The 19,512-nt window shown below is 42.5% G+C and overlaps 1 protein-coding gene across 2 annotated transcripts in view; it reads right to left on the bottom strand.

Moving 5' to 3' along the window:
• Positions 1-19,512, bottom strand: part of mcu (mitochondrial calcium uniporter) — a 50,705-nt gene extending 31,193 nt beyond the window's left edge. The window contains exon 1 of one of the 2 annotated variants that reach the window (XM_018660092.2): positions 19,315-19,512. In XM_018660092.2, coding sequence (XP_018515608.1) covers positions 19,315-19,431 — 117 coding nt within the window. In that variant the 5' untranslated portion in view covers positions 19,432-19,512. The remainder of the gene's footprint in view (positions 1-19,314) is intronic. The other variant, XM_018660091.2, reaches the window with a different exon arrangement.

Raw genomic sequence — 19,512 nt, 5'->3', positions numbered from 1 at the left:
GAGACAGACTTATTTTCTATTTACAAACCAGCGACTCAAATGCAACAAAAAGGAAAACACCCCACATTGTTACAGAGCCTCCAGAAAAGTACATTTCTTTAAGCATTCACTACGGCCTGGAGCGAGTCATATGTAGTTCTGAATAACTTGAAGCAGAGCTGGGCAGTTACGTGGTAATAATCATTTGCACTATATTTTTCTCAATAATTACTTTGATATTTTGTGGTAGAGTATATACAGCAATTATGTGTCAGTGTTAACCAGTGTAAATGGATAGAGTGTAAGAAGACCATGAACCCAAAGTGTAGGATGAAGGTCAATTCAACCTGATAATTATACTGAACTGCCACCGCCAATTGTTGATTTCAGTGTAAGTGAACCAATGAAAAAATTTAAGTTGAGGCCTGCTAGGACTTTGGATTTTGTTAGGTCACAAAGTAGGGTCAGTTGTACAAAAAACATGTATGAATTCAGAAAATAGTAGCACATTTCAAAACACAGATGTCATATTTTTCATTTTAGATGGTCCACATCACATAATGTGACACATTCGGGACCCAGACAGTGTCTCATACTCCTTGTCACAGTGAGAAAATATGCGACCACTAGCTGTCATGTATTGATTTACTGATTGACTTATGGCACTGTGTGTTCTGAGCTTGCAGCTGCTCTGGGACCAATCTCCCCACACATCAAACACAGACTCTGGGCGGTGCACGGCTTGCAGTGCTCTCAGGTAACTCCAATCTCAGCAACTCTTTATCCGTCATGCTTCACATGTTGTCATCCGGCTGTTTAACACCTGAGCGCCGCCTGATCTGCAGCAACACATGCTGGAGTGTTTACATGAACTCCGGGCCAGGGCCAGGCTCCAGCATTTTGTCACCTCTGCACATTTCCCATGCCTGATCTGATGTGATCCTCAGCAGCTTTAATTACTAGGTTAGGCTCATCACCAAGCAGCTAGAGGACTCAGATGTCTCCTTATGCAAGATATCTCACAGCTCAGATTGGCTAATGGTTAATCTTAGATGTCGCAGATGCTAAGTTAAGTGGGCCTCGGTGTAAGATTGTGCAATCGAATACGCCTGTGGGTGTGCTCTGTAATGGTGGCATCAGACTGTGTGTTTTCAGCACCGTTTACCCAAGACCAGATTAGCCTCAACAATTCAATTTTGAAAAGAATTCACTTGACAACACTGCTGATCAAGACACAGCACGGTGAAATTCCAACAAATAAAAGCACATATTCACGTCTCAAGTTAATATATGATAGACCAAGAGAGTGGGAATATCACACACCCGACAACCAACTTTATAATTGACTTAACAATCCAAAAATGTAAAAACTGTTCCACAGCCTGGCCTCAACAAGCTGCTGGGGTTAAGCAGGTGTCAAACCATGTCATGTGCGTAGACAAATTAATGTGAATTCGATCTGTTTCCAGTAAATGAATTAACAACTACAGCAGATGGTAAACAGAGCGCATCTTATAGAGGAGCTGGCAGGTTCAAATGTGCACAGCTACTTAATATTACATTCTAAGCACTTGCAGAGATGACATGTAGAGTCTGTTGTCTATATACTTTATATCTTGAGGTCCTGTTGTCCGCAGTAACTGCAAAACTACAACTTTTCAATGACTTTGTGACCTCTGGGACTTTGTGACCAACATGTACTGTACACTTTAAGTGATTCTCAGTCTGATCTGGCCATCTCTACACATCCCCTTATCTTTCTCTCTCAGTTCTTCTTCCTGCCTAGCTCATTCACCCTCTCTGCATCTCCCTCACTCAGAGGAGAAAGGCAGTCAGCCCCAGGGAGATGGGGAGGAGGGGTAAGAGGAGAAGAAAGTGGGGAGGCTGCAGGCAATCACAAGCCACCAAGAGGAAGGATGAAGAGAGTGAGATAGGAGAGGAGAAGAGAAGAGTTAAATGAAATTTCCAACACATTAAGCACACCCTGGCACCCAGCGCCTGCACATGCAGGGTGTAGAGGAGTGGGGGGCTGTTGAGTGACCGCTGGCAAATGAAAGTCTTTTATAGCTAAGGAGAATTGATCCAGTTACATGGGGTTCCCTGGATGTTCCCAGATGATAGGCAGACACATAAAGACAGGAGCTCAAGGATAGATTGAAAATAACCTGTCCAGGTAAGCTGAGAGGATGAAGGTCTCAAACTAACCAAATTATAGATGCGGTCACATTCCCAGTGAACCTTACTGTCGGCCTTTTCTCACAAGGACATGTAGACATTGTGTTGTGTGTGGATGCGGGAGCTTTGCTGCAGGGACAGACAAAGAAATTACCAGAGCCATGCTGCCAGGTCCCCACAAACCAATATAAACCAGACAGAAGGAGAGAGGGCTGCATGGTCATTATCTGACTTCACCATTTATCACCTGAGAAATGTGGACACTCACCCGCACACGCATACGATGCAAACACTCACTACCCCTCTGTCATTTACACACTGTTCATATGGGAAACACACATATACGCAAACAGGGTCATGAAGGTGGGGTGTGCAGAGAGTGAGGTTGACAGCTCAGCGTCTACTGCTGCCGCAGAGATGAATGGGCGGGCTGAAAACTGCCTTCATTCATAATGGAATACAGCAACAAAGCAACTTCATCCCCAGGTGTCTCGGGGACTGTAACAGCTGGACAACAGACAAAGAAAGGAAAGCAGGGGGAGACAGAGGACAGAATGGGAGGCCTGTGCAGGCAGCACAAAGGCTGATACATCCTAGAAAAGTTCTGCATCTACCATAAAAATATTTTTCTGATTTATTGCCCCAGGTGTTACCCAAATAAAGCTTAGAAGGGTAGAGAGCAACATCATAACATAGCTGGTATTGTTGGAAAGCTGGAATGGCCTGGAAATGTCAGAACAAACACTGCTGAGTTTATCACACTTTGAAAGCCCTTGCTGTTCCAGCTATTACCGGGAGGACTTAAGGTTCTGTAAACAAGAATGAATTGAATATTAAGAAGTAAGGAAGGACAAAAAGAATTTAGAATTGGACTGCAGTGACGAGGTAAGAGCCATTGGAAACCAGAAATGTTGTATAGAATGTGCTGCTCCCTTAATGTCATAGAAAAGAAGCATAGACATCCTCCAAGCCACAGAGATAAAGCTGATGATCAGCAGCACAGAGTAGAAGCGTGGGCGTGAGGGGGAAGAAACACAGGCACATGAGAGGGAGAGAGAGGGAGGGAAGGGGAGAGAGAGAGAGAGAGAGAGAGAGAGAGAGACCGAGTGACCGAGCATCAGAAAGGAAAGAAAGGACTGTGCAGGAGAAAATTCTGTCTGAGTGTGTGTCTCTGCATGTCTGTTGGCCTGTGAGTGTGCGCACAATCATTACAAAGCACACATTCTTCGCACCACTGAAATCCACAAATAGCAAATACCACCTACTGGCACAAAGCTATATGAATAGCTGTGTTAAGTTACAATATTGGAACAGCAAAGGGCACATTTTCAATCTTTAAAATGTAACAGTCAATACCAACATTCACTGTTTACATAATTAGGTATTAAATCAAGTTACACAGCCAAATGTTGTATATATTGAGTAAAATATGGCTTACATTCAGTATTGGCGGGTTCCCAAACTAAGTGGCTCTAATTGCACAAAGCCAGCAGAAAAAGTTGTGACGGTTATTGCATGTATTTAAGAGTGTGGGTCTTAAAATAGGAAGTATTTGTTTAGAGCAGCCTGCTGCTGCATGAGCACAAAGGACAACCACACAGTGTCTGCTGTATGCTGTGTCTCTGCAGGTTAACTCAGGCAAACAACTATTAATCCAGATCGTTTTTCGAATAACCCTAAAGGTCTGGAGGATGGCACCACAACACTGCAGCTCAGCTTTGGCTTCAAGTTGAGCCTGTGCTGTAACTCTAGCCAACTACATCAGTCAAAGTTTTATGGGCCTGTCATTTGTCTCTGCTGAAGATGAGGCTTAAGTAGAATAGAATTAACTGGATCCCCTAAGGACAAGTTACTATGTACAAGATATTGCTGTTTACAGGCACATGGGATGGTCAGTAGTATAAGAGGAGGCAGGGATTTTTCCCATTTTTTCCTATTTATCTTAGCCCCTTTACACACAGCAACACATTACGCAAACACACAGAAAGATAACCAGTGAAATTCAAATACAACTGTGATTAAGAGATTGTTGTGTTTGAATTATACACCTGAATTACCCACATAAAACTAAGATTAATGCAAGGAATAATTTTCATTTTAGCAGCACTGAGGACCTTCTGTGAAATACATTAAACTGGTTCTAGTCTATACTTATAGGCTGTGAAATTCAAAACATGGTATCAGAAATATAGCTCCAAGGCCACGTGTGACATCCCTTCTCATGTTCTGACTGCTAACACCAAATGTTAAACTGGTTTCCCAGTCTGGTAACCTTTTTTTAATCAGGTACTAGAATGTTTAAAGGCTGATTAAGCATATCATTTGCATTTTAAAGATTAAAGTTGACTGATTTTGTGGGTTAATGGGTTACAGGATTACCCACCTATTACATTTACACCATTTGACTGAAGAGCTTGACCTCTCACCCTCAGTGAGTCCTTATAAAACTGGATCGTTACAGCACACTTTAGGCATTTTGAGGTGAGCTTGTATATCATTATCACTGCACCTTCACATCAGAAAGCAAACCACACTGACCCGCAATACTTTGGCCCTGCTTAACAGCTACTGTATCTTAGACACTACTAATGCAAACTCAACACTTTGTGCTGCTGCTTCACATCAAATGCTTTCCATAAGCAAACCACTGCAAAGCAGCTACTGGGAGTGAAGGTTGCGAGGCAGAAATGGTAAAAGAGGATACAGCCACAGACAGCTAACTATGACAGTGGTAAAGAGATGTTGGCAATAGGTACTTTCTATAATGTAGGTCATACATCTAACCACAAATGCCATGATTATACCACTGGTCCTGATCACAGATGTGGTGTGTCAGTCATGTCAAGATTTCTATATGTAGGGGAACATGACGAACTACCACTGCTTTAAACATACAATTTTTTGTGCATAGGAAGATGTCAGATGAGCATGGGATTGGGACAGAGTTATGAATCAAAATGGCAACAGACATAGAGACTGAGGAAATTAGACTTTATGTATTTTTCCTTGTGGGTTTTTGTGACAAATACAAAATAAGTGAAGGAAAAGATCTAATTTGAGCACTCGCAACTCTCTTCAAATTGTATTTGACAAAATAATAATTTATATTCAATTTTGCAACAAAGGAGGTATAAATTTGAAGGGAAGCCTCATAGGCATATCAATAATTCACGACTGGAATGAAAACTGCCACTGCCTGTGCATCGTAGCGTTACATTTATTCCGAAGAGCTGGCTGAATGAAAGGAAGTGAAGAGTGCAGGGCAGTGCAGTAGAAAGGTAGCTGAGAAGTGTAGAAGGCTTTCTACTAAGTACATGTCTGAACAAAGAAATGCTGTGCTGTATCTTGCTAAATGGAGACAGTCTTCCTGTAAAAAATGAAGTTGGGTGACATACTGCTGAAGGTGTGCAATTTCAGGTCACAGTCCTATAGGTCATAAAAGCGGGTGGGGACAAACCACCTATATAGCTGTTCAAGCTGGAGGACTTGTTGACTAGATGAGATGATAACGAGAATAGCGAGGGCATTTTTGCATGAGTGGCAGAGACAATGAGATGGATAACCTTCAATTCTCTGTTGGAAAAAGGACATTTTCAGTGTGCAAAGTGTTACCAGGCAACTGCAGCACCAGGACTTTTGAAAAGCTCCAGGAACCTGTATATTTACCTCTCACCTCAAAATCAGCCTCTGTTAGTCACATGCATTTTGTGGCCTTGATGTTTGGCAAGAAGGGTTTCTCACACCCTCCTCATGTCAGTATAAAATACCTGGATTTACAAGACAACTCAGTACATTGTAATTTCATAAACTCTGCCTAAGGCAGGTAACAAAAAAGCACTGAAATTGTGCTGCAATTACATATCAAAAAAGGAGATTTCTCCTAACCTCCCCTTCTACTCTCACAGTTTCCCTCTTACTTCTCCATCTCCCTCCTTCCCCCCTGTATCGCTTCGCCTTCCTATCCAGTTCATGTTAGAGTTGGGATTTCCCCAGGGTTTCCCTCAGGACCTGGGTCGGTAAAGGCTCTGGCAACGTGAGCTGAAAGCTCAGCTGAAGGTACATCACTGATCCGCTCTGATGCTAAGCTCAGCTCTTCTGCATCCTCACTACTTAACTTCTTTCCTTGGGAAAATAACAGTCCAGCAGAATACCTGGTAACAGTTTGGATGAATAACAAGCATTTGATCTCCATGCTCTAGCTGCATGGAGGAATAACTCAGTAACCTTTCTCTGACAAGCAGATAATTTTCTCCCTGTGAATGTAAGGAGGAAGTTATGGGGCTCAGTTGCAGATGGCCTACACAGCAGGCAAAACACCACAGCAGATACACAAATAAAAAGGTTGTATATTAGCTGAGTTTTTCCATGTGCATGCTGGAAACGCAGCACTTTTTTTTTTTACTCCAATGCCACAGCAACAGCAAACTGCCACACCCACTTAGATCAATACCCTGGAGACAACAGTTACACTCTGTTTCCCGCATTAGCAGAACAAGGAAACAGCTGAATCAAAAGCATGCAAATAATTTAATATAGCTGCCACAAGCCGGACATGTGACCACTTTTAAATAACTTAGGAGTAACATCATGGAGCACAATTATACTAAAGCAGATGCATTCAAATGCCTCATACAGGCTGCCAGCAGGTCATGAGATTCCATTGGAATACTAAAGGCTGAGACTCTCTACGTTTGTGTGTCTGTCCAAGCAAGATCATTTACATGCACAAAGGGAAGGAGCAGAGTTGTATTTGCTTTGCATGCTGTGTGCGCATGTGTGTGGTATTAAGCGAGGCTGAATGATGTAAACTTTCCAAACACAACCAGTCTCTGGAGCCTATCACATGTTATTTCCCAAGCAAAATGTAGATGCTGCCGTATTTGGGGTCGAGTCAGACACACCAAACTAGCAGAGAGGAACAAGCTCGTTTTAATTTGGCTTCCCCAGACTGCTATGGAAACAGCGTCCTGACAACTGGATATGGAATGTAAATACATACTTTTAACTACACTAGCTGAGAATTCTGTCCTGCACAACGGCTCACAAAGCCAAAGCCCATTGAAGACTGTCTCCATGGAAATGCGTTCTCCAACAAAGTCTCCTCTCCACCATCTCCTCCATCCTATTTATAGAATGGTGGAGTGTTAGCTAGCTGGCAAAGGATGAGTAACAGTATAGTGAGAATGGAAATGTCTAGTATCTCCACCTCTCTATGCTGCCTTTCTTTTTGCTCACAGCTCCATTTCAAATCAAAGGCTTTGAACAAGCGTTCACACAGACAGCTGACTAACAATCCCCAGTCTCACAAGAGAAAGCAGGTTTTTATGTGTGTGAAGTTGTGAGAAGCTTGTGTGTGTTTCAAGCTGATGCAAGGCCTGTGGGGCATGCGTATACACACACGCCAGACATCAGTGAGAAGACAGCAGGCAGCAGGGTCACCGCAAACCTTCTCTGGGACAAGGTCGTGGGACTGCGCGGTCTGTTGCTTTTTGACCTCCATGTGTGGAATGAGGATGAGAAACCCACCAGGCATTTCTGAGGCAAACAGCTTCTTTCTCAATGTCCATCAAGGAAAGGGTGTAAAGCAAGTGCGTGTATGCACAAGCACGTACACAAAAATGAATAGACTTAGATATTTCTCATTTCCCTCACAGGTCTGTCATACAACAAAGAGCTGCACTGGCATAGCTATAACACACCTGCAGCAAAGCCCCAGCCTATTAAGTGAGCAACAAAAAGACCTCCACCTCCACCTTGAAGTAACAGTCACAATCTGAATACACTGAAGTCAAGGAAAAAGTCCTCCCCAATCATGCTGATCGTGCTAATTAGCATTAACCTACATGAATGCCATGCTTACTAATACCACATTGTAGCTGCACCGTAACGATGAGCCCCGACAAACAGCATGGCGTTAACTCGATGGCCGAGAACAACAATTATGGCTGTCAGCTTTCATTAGCAAACACACTCACTCTCAATGACCACTAACAAGAACACGAAAAGCCATCATTTCATTCAACCACTACTATATCTGTTAGAGTTGCTGTCATTATTATTGAATATCCCTTCTTAAATTGATGACCCAATACTGCTGGGAGTCAACAGTTAACTGCTCTTTTAATCCAAAGAACAAAAGAATTTCAAAATCTTTTGTGTCGCGTCAGAGACCTCATCAACAATGGATTATAGCAGCAGAGCTATTTACATAAGCAATTTACTTACTGCCCTGCTTCCCGGAGGTGCCTTTGAGCAGAGAAGAGATTGTATCTCTCACACATCGTCCCTTCTAAGTCCTTACTGACTTTTACATACAAGAAAACAGCAGAGTGTTTTAGAATAGGCAGTGATAGATGGGCCTGTTCTTAAGCTGGGTCAAATGACAATATATATGAGGCAACATCAGGTAAGATTTTTCTATACATCTTATAATCATGTAGCTACTTCCTTAACTAATCTGATAGGTCTTTGTGGTCACTGATTAAAACCAATGAGCAGGACTGCTTTATGCAAATATCAGATTTACAGGCTTTGCAGCAGTGAAAAGTACCTTGAGTTTCCAAGTAGGTCTTTCAATTTACTTTACAGAATATTTAGAGAAAATGCACATGATATCATAACGAAATATGTATCTAAAATTAGCATAGATTTTATCCATATATGTGTGCAGCTGAAGACATTTTGCCACTAAACCAAGTCATTCATCTGTTTTCAGTTCAGCATGAGTCTAGCAGATTTTAATTTGGACTTGCAGTGAGTAAACTCATTATGTGCACTAAACTTTAAAGTCATATGATAGCAATTTTTGTAGGGAATGGGTGACACTAGTGATCATTTTGCTCTCATGATAGCTGTTTTGTGAGAGAAAGGTATCTAAGACTAAGTCACACAATGTATGTGAATGAAACAGCTACTGCAGCACAGTCAGTCAACAGCAAAACCACATTAATATTGCCCTGCTGCCTATAGAGCCAAAACTGTGATATGATAATTAGGCGATATTTCCCAGGCCGAGCAACATTTGCACAATACCCCTCTAATAGGATTATCTGGTCAAAACCTCCAGTCCACACAGAAATATAGAATACCATTAAAATGACTGATCGGTTTGAATGAGGCTCCAAAGTGCTGAGGCAGCAAAAGAAAAGCCTTCACCACCACCACCGCCCTACTACATCCTTGACCCCCCAGCTCTCTGAAACAGGTGTGCTTATTGCATGTGTGTCTCCATTGATCCACTTGTACTGATACAGAAGTTAATTAAAAGTAACAAGACTCAAACATCAGAACCTTGATTCATTTAAAACTAGCAGTTAAGTAGTCAGAGGAGACAGACTAGAAAACTATTAGAATCAGACTTTATCAGACCCTGCCCTGATATAACTGCAGAGTGGCAGAAAATAACTATAAATGCACACCAAAAACACAATAAAAAAACATGAGTTGGGGTTATGATTGAGCTTGTTGTGACCTGTCTGAGAGGTGTTTAGTTTGCCTCTCTGGTGCAGCTCACAAATAAAACAATGGAACTTGAGGGCTTAGAGTCCATTGTTGGACATAGGTTGCACACCTTTGTTTTCACCATGGTGAATCCCCAGCGAGTGCTTGTGTCTACCATGGCACTGCTACAATCTGGGTAATTACAGTGCAAACAAACTGGGTGCCCGGCCGAACAGAGAGTCTTGCTTTCTGGGGCTCATTGACTCCCTGGATGTGCTCAGAGTCTGATCAATCTCAGTTAAGGCTCAGTTCTTGACTTCTGGTTGTGTAATGAGGTTGTCACAAGCATCATTCAGAAAATACAGACAGCTCATTTCAGGCAGAGAGCAGGCTGCTACTGTAAAAGCAAAGAGGAAAAAAACAGAAATTGCAATATTTTTTTGAGTCAGCATAAACAGGCCTTGAAGCTCCTGGATAAGAACAACTCTACTGTACAATGTTGTTTGTGGGTGGCAGACATCCTTTTCTCTGTCATGACCTTTCAGACAAGATGTTGTCTCTGAGCAGCTGCCAGGCAACAACTTGTTTCTGTGTGCATTTTGAGATACCTAGTTATTTTATGTTTAAAGGAACTGTTCACCTTAAAACTAGACATAAACTGGACCGCTTCCTGAACCTATTTTGACATTTTTAGATATTTCACCTTGTTTGTTGAACTGTGAAACTGCATGAAACCACAGCTTTAATGATTATCACGTGTCCTTCAGAAATTCCACAGAGAAACTGTAAATTACATTTGCAGAGAAAATAATTCCACCTCTTTTGCATTTTGGGTTTGTTTTGATCCTGAGATTGTGTGATGGCAACTTTAATTTCTGCTTAAATACCCTTTAAAGAGACACATGTCAAATTGGCACACTTCTTTTATTTGCTCTTGGCACAAAAGCGTGGAGTAGTAATATATGTGTATGCAAGTTTAAACAAGCTGTATTGTGACGGCTGTAACTAATGCGTGCCAACCACCGAGGGTGAAAAAAGCAATGTGAGCTGATGCTAAAAAGAAAACGGCACACTGCTTGGCACAACGCCTCCCTAAGCCACCATGGAGAGATAATTCCTCTCAAGTCAACACACAGTCTCAGTAGCCACAATGACCTCGACACAAGGATGATGTCACAGCTCTCCATACATCCTGTTTAACCATGACCAGCAAAGCCCTCACTTCCCTGGTAACTCAACACCACTATGTTTCCACCACACAGATAAACTCTGAAATGCTTGCAGATTTCTTTCCAGCAGAGCTTCCGCGTCTGTCCTCTGCACCTCAGAGATCAGCTGGCTTTATCAGAGGAGACACTGGCCTGTTCTCTCAAATCGCCAGGACACAAAAAAGGTGTAACAAACTTGAAAATATCAAGACCTCTTGCCATTAACCAAGTGGATCGATCTAGCAGGGACAAAAAGACTACTTATGGGCTTGTGGGGGGGTGGGGGTGTCCAAGCAATTAGAGCGCTACGAGTTGAGTTTAAGTTTGCAGGGATCCCCCTTTGAAAGTGATCTGTTAAGTAATTTGTACACTTTATTCACCTTTCAATGTTTGGCTCTAACATCTGGATCTAAGTGTTGTATTCTGTTATTCTGTTTTGGTTAAACTGTAACCTAATGGAGCAGCATTGTGTCCTTGAACACCCAGTAATGTATAACTTATTATTCCAGTTTCTAAGTGACTTGTATGCATGCATAAATAATTTACAGAGTAATTACTCTCAAATCAGTTGTCAGGGACCTTAAATGGTCCTGCTTCACCAACATACATGTTCTTATTTAGAAAATGGTACTCTTTATATTTTGGAGGTTGCTGATATTCACAGCTATTCTGAAGTTGGCTGCAGCAGTGCTACCAGGCAAAAAAAAGTTCAACACTTGACTAAGCAGTTTTACCTATCTATCTACTAATTTTGCCAGAACAGGGTAATGGCCTTCTGAGTGAAACTCAAAGTGTGCTCAGAAGTTAGACATTTGCAATAATCCTTTCAGTTCTGCTGGCAGTGACATGGCAAAGCTGTAATGAGAAGCAGCTCTGCTCACCCACTTTCACAGCGAGAGAGGTGAGCCTGAGGCCGAGGGAACCCTCACATCACAGAATCCCAACATTCCTCTGAACAACTTTCCAGCCATTATTCTTGTAATCAGTAAAACAGGGCTCATTCAGACATAGTAGGCCACAATTCCAATTAAGAGCTGCATCACTTTTGACAGCTAAGCCAGTTTCTTCTCTCCTGCTGCCTGTCTCACAGTGATGACTCCCCCTCTTGCTGCCCTGCCCTGATATGATTGTTTTCTGCTTTTCACTGCACAATTGTAATTTATGGATCTGTCAGATTCAATATACCATATTGTTTTCAATTCAATAAAGCAGTGCACTGTAGATAAGTGGCAGCATGGTAGGAATACTGGGCAGTTTGAGTTCAGAGAATACAGCTCTATCATGAGGCTGATATGAGAAGCTCTACACACAATAGATAAAGGTTTATACTTTCATTAGGATAAAAACTCTTTCTAATCTTGACTCAGTGTGTTGGCTTTCCCTGGGTATATATCTGTAGCTCAGAAACACTTAAATGTGTTACATCCAAATAAAAGGTCTGAGAGGGAGGCCCTACCTGTGAATTAAGATGAGGACAGACCTGAGCTGGCAAAGTGAAACTTGCATATTGTAGCAAAATGCAAGAAAGATGGGAAATAATGTCAAAAACTTAATTGTCACTACTCACAGTCAATGTCCCTGCACTCAGCAAGCATCCGTCCTACTCTGCTGCTCGTATTAATTCACCATGAACTTGTATAAACAACAAACAATCAATCAATACTTCCTGAAGGAGAGGTCAACCCCACCCTGCTCTCACACTAATTAGCTGCATATTGGACAGTCTTGATATTTTGCAGGGCAAAGTCCTGTCAAACTGAACCATGTGAAAAACAAACACAGTGGGATCAATTTGCGACAGGAAGCAAACTCATCTTGTCCCCTTTCTCGTTGGAATGTGTGGGGCAGTGAATTTTGGCGACCTTGAGTAGGTGGACACCTCCAGCAAAAAGACAGGTAGACATTCACCCATGAGCAGACACAGGTAACACATTAGCATATTCACATCACAACCATTGGCAATTAAGGCTGTCCTATTTTTAAGGTTCTCTGGCCTGCAGATATAACTGACTCTCTCCCCCTCATGGTGTTCCTCTGTTGTATTTTTGTTGGTCCTGTGTTGGTTGCTCCAAGGTTTTATGTAAATCAAGATGTAAAACTGTAATAAATAAAACAAAGTTCAAAGAAGCCCACAACAATACAGACAAGACACACAGTATCTATCTGCAGCATTAATACTCAGAGGATAACCAGAAAGAGAATTAGACTGAGCTGAACACCTCAGTCTGGAAATGCGTTCACATAGCTGTCAAACATTCTTTGACAGACTCAGGCACAGCTGACCTTCGTACAAGCCAAATCTGCCCGGTCTGATTTACAGTGCTCATTTGGACCCAGCATCGCCGCAGATTTGTTTTGCTGTCACAATAATGAGCCCAATGCCATATAATGGCATGAAAGGCTGGGCTGCCGATGACCTTCAGGTTCTAGCAGCAGCCTCACCTGCCCTCCTGGCAGAGGACGCCACCAGCCAGACGTCCCAGAGATGAGAGGAGGTAACCAAGCGTTGCCGCCATCCATCATCACATTACACACATTGGCCTAGTTTAATGTCCTTTTCAGACTTGACTAGAGACACACTGGGCCACACAGAAACATGGGAAGCAGCTAATTACTCTATGCCAACAGCAGAGGTTCACCAGTCATTTACCAATTCAAGGGTGAAATCCCTTCCAGAGTACTAATGAGGACTTTGTCCATCACAATAGTCTCATCCATTACAATGCCACAGCATCTCCATAATGAACAGTAGATTACAGGCACATGTGGCTCCTTAGTCTACTTAGGAGCTGAGGCATTAAAATAATAACTGTATATTCAAACAAGGAGACAGATGGAGGGATGCTGCAGCAACCACACTTGCTAACTACAGAATACCATCTTCGGTAAGGGTCAAATACTGAACCTTTTCACCTTCCAGGGCAGTTCTTTTGACCATGGGGCAAATAGCTGGTGAGCATGAGAAAGGTTACTGTACTGAGCAGGTGTTGTAATGTGATGGAATCAGATAGCGCAGGGGAAATTAGAAAAGGGAAGCACAGGGGAAACAGGACACACACTAGCATATGTTCGAGGATATAGGAGAGCCTAAGAGGGAGAAGGAAAGGGAGAGTTTTCTCTCTATGCCAATTAATTAGCTGATTTAGCTTAAAAATTAAGCATAAAAAATATGCAATGATATAGCTGCAAAATTCACAGCTGTTTAGGGGCAAGAGTCAAAATGCCTGCTTTGCATGTTGTTCGAACAGGTCTACCTTCAGCTGCAGCAATATTTGAAACAATTAAAAAAATGTAAAAGCATCAAGGAGAGCCATGAGATGTTGTAATGTGATTATCACATACAATATCTGACAAATTCAGCATAATAACCCACTTAAGTCAATAGGATGTGGAAGCACTGTAAGAATATTATTTCCTCTACTGCTTATTCCACACAGAACTATGCTAGTTACTCTGTTGAAGCCCATCCCCGGCTTTAGCTCAACCATTTCACAGACCTGTCAACCTAATTGTAATGGAAACAGTGAGAAGGATGATAGAAACTCACTGGAAAAGTGTCAGAAAATACAAATGCACCATTCTCAGTTCCAGTGTAGAACGCCTGCCAGGTCAGCCTTACAACTCCTGAATCACAGCAGACGTTGGAAATTACTCTGGCTACTGCTTGCCAGGGTGATCGCCACCTGAGCTGACAGAAGCTTTGTCAGAAACACAGCCACTATGGCCATCAGCATTTCATCACCGCACCAAGATGATAACATACACTTGTTATTTTGTTTGACTGCAAGACAATGCATAATAATCTCACTTCTCCTTTAAGTTTGAAGGAGTGAGTAAGTGTGATGATCTACATACTGGCGTGGTTCATGAGTTACATATTTCCCAACGCTTTCCAAATGAGAGCTGTGGATACACGTTATCTATGCTGCTTTGTGTCAGCTGTTTTTGTGTTTTTAGTGAAGATCAGAAATGCACAAAGAGATCATCTGTAAATAAACTGCATTTTATAATGTGCTAAATGCATCATTACCTCACCCCTGAGTAAGCGTGCTGTTTTTATGTCAAGATGACAAATGTTAGATTCTGTTTGTCACCCAACAAAATGAAACGCTGAAGTGGATGCTAGGACAAAGTTCAACTAGGTTTCTAAAGCACTAATTGTATTAGATAAATTTGTTTTGTTGAGGACACTTAGCATGGCATCTGTACATTCTAATGCAGTCCAATACAACTGTTCTGCCATAATGTCTATTTTTACGATGCCTGCTGATATGTATATGTGGAGTAACTTTAAAAAGGCAGGGTGTTCAATTGGCTGAATCACCTCTTTGCCCTTTCCTTTTCTATTGCTGCTGCACATGTATGTAATACCACTTCTCATCTGGTTTTTTGACATTAGGAATGAGAGGAATGGTGGTTTAAGCAACATCACACTGACATGGTGTTATCCGGTGCCAGCAACATATTTTATCTCTCAATTTCCTGCATTACTTATGTGATGATCAAATGATTGCTGTATGTTTACTTTAAGTCCACCTTTCACACTGATCATCTGCCCACACAGAAAACAAATGAGAGCAAACAGCAGTAATAATGGACACTCTACTTTATTAACAACACAGTAGCAATACAGCCTCATTTCTGGGAAGCCAATTCTAATACAAACACACAGGGGTCAAAGTTTGTGGCAATTTTTAGATTTTACCAGGCACTCAAGTCCTGTAGAGGGGCAAATGCACTCATTTTCTATCTAGACATTGGTCTAACTAAGATAGGTTGCCGCTGAGGCAGAGTGGACTAACATGCCTGCCTGGTGATACAAGATTGGTGTCTCTCCTCTATTTCCTGTTCATTGCTCAGCAGCCCTCTATCTAAAACTAATTCAAACTGTGAAGAAGTGGGCAGTCAGTAGTGGAGTCAGTCGTTCAACCGTTTAGTGGGTATAGATATCAGTCTGCCTTGAGCTGTGATACACTTTAATGTTTCTGAATAGATTTCTGAATGATTATTGGTTTGACACCAGACAGTAAACCAGAAATGTTTAATTCAACCTTTTTAATAGCAGCAATCTCTACGCTCCATGATATTATATTGCTGATCTTGTTTTGTCATGCTGCCAAATTGATTCCTGAAAGAGGTCCTCTTTTGTGTGATCCCTCCCTCAAGGGTTCTTTTGGTATTTTTTCTTGTTCACATGGCTTGACATGACTTGACTGTATTAGTTCTTTGTGTTGTTTACTATTGAGCTAAAAAGCACCTCATAAAGCAGGTCGGTTGTACAGTTTCCTTCACTTTGACTGTACCCAAACCAGGTAATACTGCATGCTAATGTGGAAAGTATATAAAGAGCAGTAGCAGGAACATGGCAAAGTATGTGCAATGAATGGAATATCCAGTCAACAAATCAATCATTTTTGTAACTATACCTTTGACTGACTGAAATTCTATCATATCACTTTGCCTTATATAGCCCAGCAAGAGTGTATGAAACCCCGCAGGAAAACTCAAATCAATTTTCTCACCCACTAAAGAAAACCCTCTAGATTGCACTTCATGCCCATTAAAATTGCCTGTGTACTGATAGTAATCCAATATCACTGAAAAGATGGAACAGTACAGCTGTGCTAACCAAAGACTATTAAGATTCCTCTTCAGCAGAGGTACAACACACTGTATGATAAAATCTGAGGACAGACATGCAGGTCATCATCATAAACCTTTAATATCATAAACAGACAATTTGCCTTTAGCATTGAAATGCCATCAATTACTTTCCATACAGGAGAGGGACACACACCTGTCAATCATCCGACTTCCAAAGAGAAAGAAATCATTTATTAGCCTAGACCACATAAATGACAGCTTATGTAACAGTTCATTCATCATTTCATGTCAAAATGTTCTGCATTCCTCTCAGTCATATATGAAAATGTGAGATCACAAACTAGTTTTGCCAATAAAGTAGTAGTATGGACAGGTTTATCAATCATTCAACTGTCTTATCACCTTTAGCAGACAACGGCCACAAGCTGACAGTCACTCTCTTATCACACTAATCCGGATAACTTCAGCAGTAAGCCTGTGAAGGCAGCAGGGATAAATTAGTTTACTCCTACACTGATTGGATTAAAAGCCAGGAGTGGGCTTTGACCCCCTGGCCCTAAAGACTATACAGCCACCAACTGCTCAGCTTTAATGACTATATCGGCTTAAATGGAAATAAATAACTAAAAGAAAACGCGATTTGATCTCTCGTTTACTCCCAAGTTCACTGTACAACCCCTTTTTGATGCAACATAGGGAAATACATTTTATTTATTTATTTATTCATACTACAGAAAACTCCACTTCAACTTGTAATTTATAACCCTTTTACAAACACTGTCAAATGTCCTGCCACTCTTCAAGACAGCAGCATTTTATATGACAGCTGACTCAATAGTAATCTGGTGCAGGTTAAATGCAAGCCTCTGGAGCCACAGTCTGCTGTGCATCCCTGGGGAGTTAACCCATCATGACTGCACCACGCAGTCAGCCAGCTCACTGCTTAAAATTGGGCTCCAGATATTTGTGTCTTTTGAGGAACATGTCCTGCTAACAGACACTACATGCTTAATGACAACTTATTAGTACATGTCCCACTGCAGCTTTACAGACACAGGTCTCGAAACAGCAACTGCAGTGAAGGACTCACAAATGAATATGAAGGCTTGGCTGTCACACAGTGACAGGCCCGCGTTAGGGGCTGCAGCAGCAACGCTTGGATGGACGAGGACACAATATGACAGGCAAACAAAACTATGACCTGAACAGACTGAAAGAAAATGAAAACTTATTATTAGTGCCAACTCTGCCGAAACGCAACTCACCCTGTTAAATCACTTAAGATTTAAATAGGCCTACTTATTTTAGAGGAGGGGAGAATATTCCCCTCTCCACAGGATTAAATGTGTTCTGTTGTAATAGTTCACAGTAGGTGATAGCAGCAGAGCCCAGTGTGGAGATGTGGACCGAGCGTGTCTGTTTTGACAGCAACTTAAGCTCCGGCCTGTTTCACAGGAAGAAGAGCCTCATTTGATTTCACAAGGCATGTGGCAAGTGTGTGCGTGTTTGTATAAGGGAGGGGTAAGAAAAGAAAAACCTGGGAAAGAGAGAAAGGTCATCACAAGATAAATAGAGAGCAAGAAAAAGCAAGACACAATAGGAGTGATCTGTATGGCAAAAGAACACTCAGAAAATATCACAGCAGTATTCCTAGCTACACGAGAAGGGGCCATCCTGTCCTGGGTTTCAGCGACTTCCTCATTCTTTCATATTCAGGTCCAGCCTGTGCTTCACCTCCTTCCTCAGGCAGCTGCCGTAAAGGCTCAGAGTTTCAGGCGAGGGAGTGGGTCACAGAGGCAGGAACAACATGTGCAACTATTGCATCGTAGTGACAGTTTTGTCAACACAGTTACCTTCCTGTTACGTGAGTATCTTTGAAGCTGCATCTGTCGTTACAGTGGCTGTGTAAAGGACCTGAATCAGCTTGCAGGAAAACCCAGGATCTCCCAGCTGAATGGGGAAACACCCGCAGGGAGGGGAGAAAACAGCAGGCTGGCTGGAGAGTCTGACATCATCCAAGTGTGGGCTTCCATGTTTCTGTTAAGTCTCATGTGTGTGTGTGTAAGAATGTGTGCATCAACAGTGAGTGTGTGTCTCGCTCCGTCTCTCACATTAGCACAACTGTAGTTTTCCTCTTCAGCTCTGGGCAGACATTCATTATTCTGAGTTTCTGCTGCTGCACCACCACACAGACGCTGCAGTTCACACACCGTGTAGAAGCATGTAGAGAGATGAGGGGAACCATCGGTCATGGACTGGCAACCACCCCCCCCCCCACCCACAAAAAAAAAAAAAAAACAACCACAACCTGCTTACACCAAACATCCTTATTGCAACAGCACAAAAATAAGACACCCATCCCAGGCCGTCGGTGATCAAGCCAACCCCAACATCTGCTGCAGGATTAATCCAACACCTTCAACGGGATCGCATTCACATTCACACACAGCAATCAGAACAGCACTGGGTAGAGATAAAATATGCCTGCAAAGTTGAAGGACGCGGAAGAAAACATGAGATATGAGCCAATATGTGGAATCAGGGCAGAGTGTCTGAAGGCTAGTTACAGTAAACGGCGGGGCAGCGCCAGTGGGGTGTTGATGGGCTTCAGCAAGCGCTCCAAAAAAAACTGCATTGCCTCTGTCAAAGCCCTACGTCCCACCGCGGGTTAAAATAACCACACGACACCGGGTTAGGACATATATCATGACTCATCTTGTGCCTCGCCTTTCCGTGAGGCGCAATTTCAAGAAAAGACATGAACGGAAAAAAATCTTGAGGCTAGTTAGCTTTACTTCCTTAGCCAGCCCAGCCGCCGCTTTCTCTCTCTCTCTAGGTCCAGCCTGCCTGCCTGCCTGCCCGGGTCCTACACACCTCTCCCTGTGCGCACACACGTCCTGGGACTTACCGGTCTTATGTGCTGATGATGTCGCTGTGAAGAGACAACAAGTGCGGGGAGGCTGCCGGCCACCGCTCCGCTGCTCCGGGACAACAGGAGTACTGATCTGCACACTTTCGCAGCCATCTCTGTAGTGAAACCTCGCCGGGAAGGAGACTGCTGCGGGCGGACCGAGACGCACCGAAGGGAAGAGGGAGGGTGGTGGGC

Source organism: Lates calcarifer, linkage group LG16_LG22, assembly GCF_001640805.2.
Source record: "Lates calcarifer isolate ASB-BC8 linkage group LG16_LG22, TLL_Latcal_v3, whole genome shotgun sequence".
NCBI classification, from domain to species: Eukaryota; Metazoa; Chordata; class Actinopteri; family Centropomidae; genus Lates; species Lates calcarifer.
The sequence above is the reverse complement of the archived record's forward strand: the minus strand, read 5'-3'. Positions and strand labels throughout refer to the sequence as shown.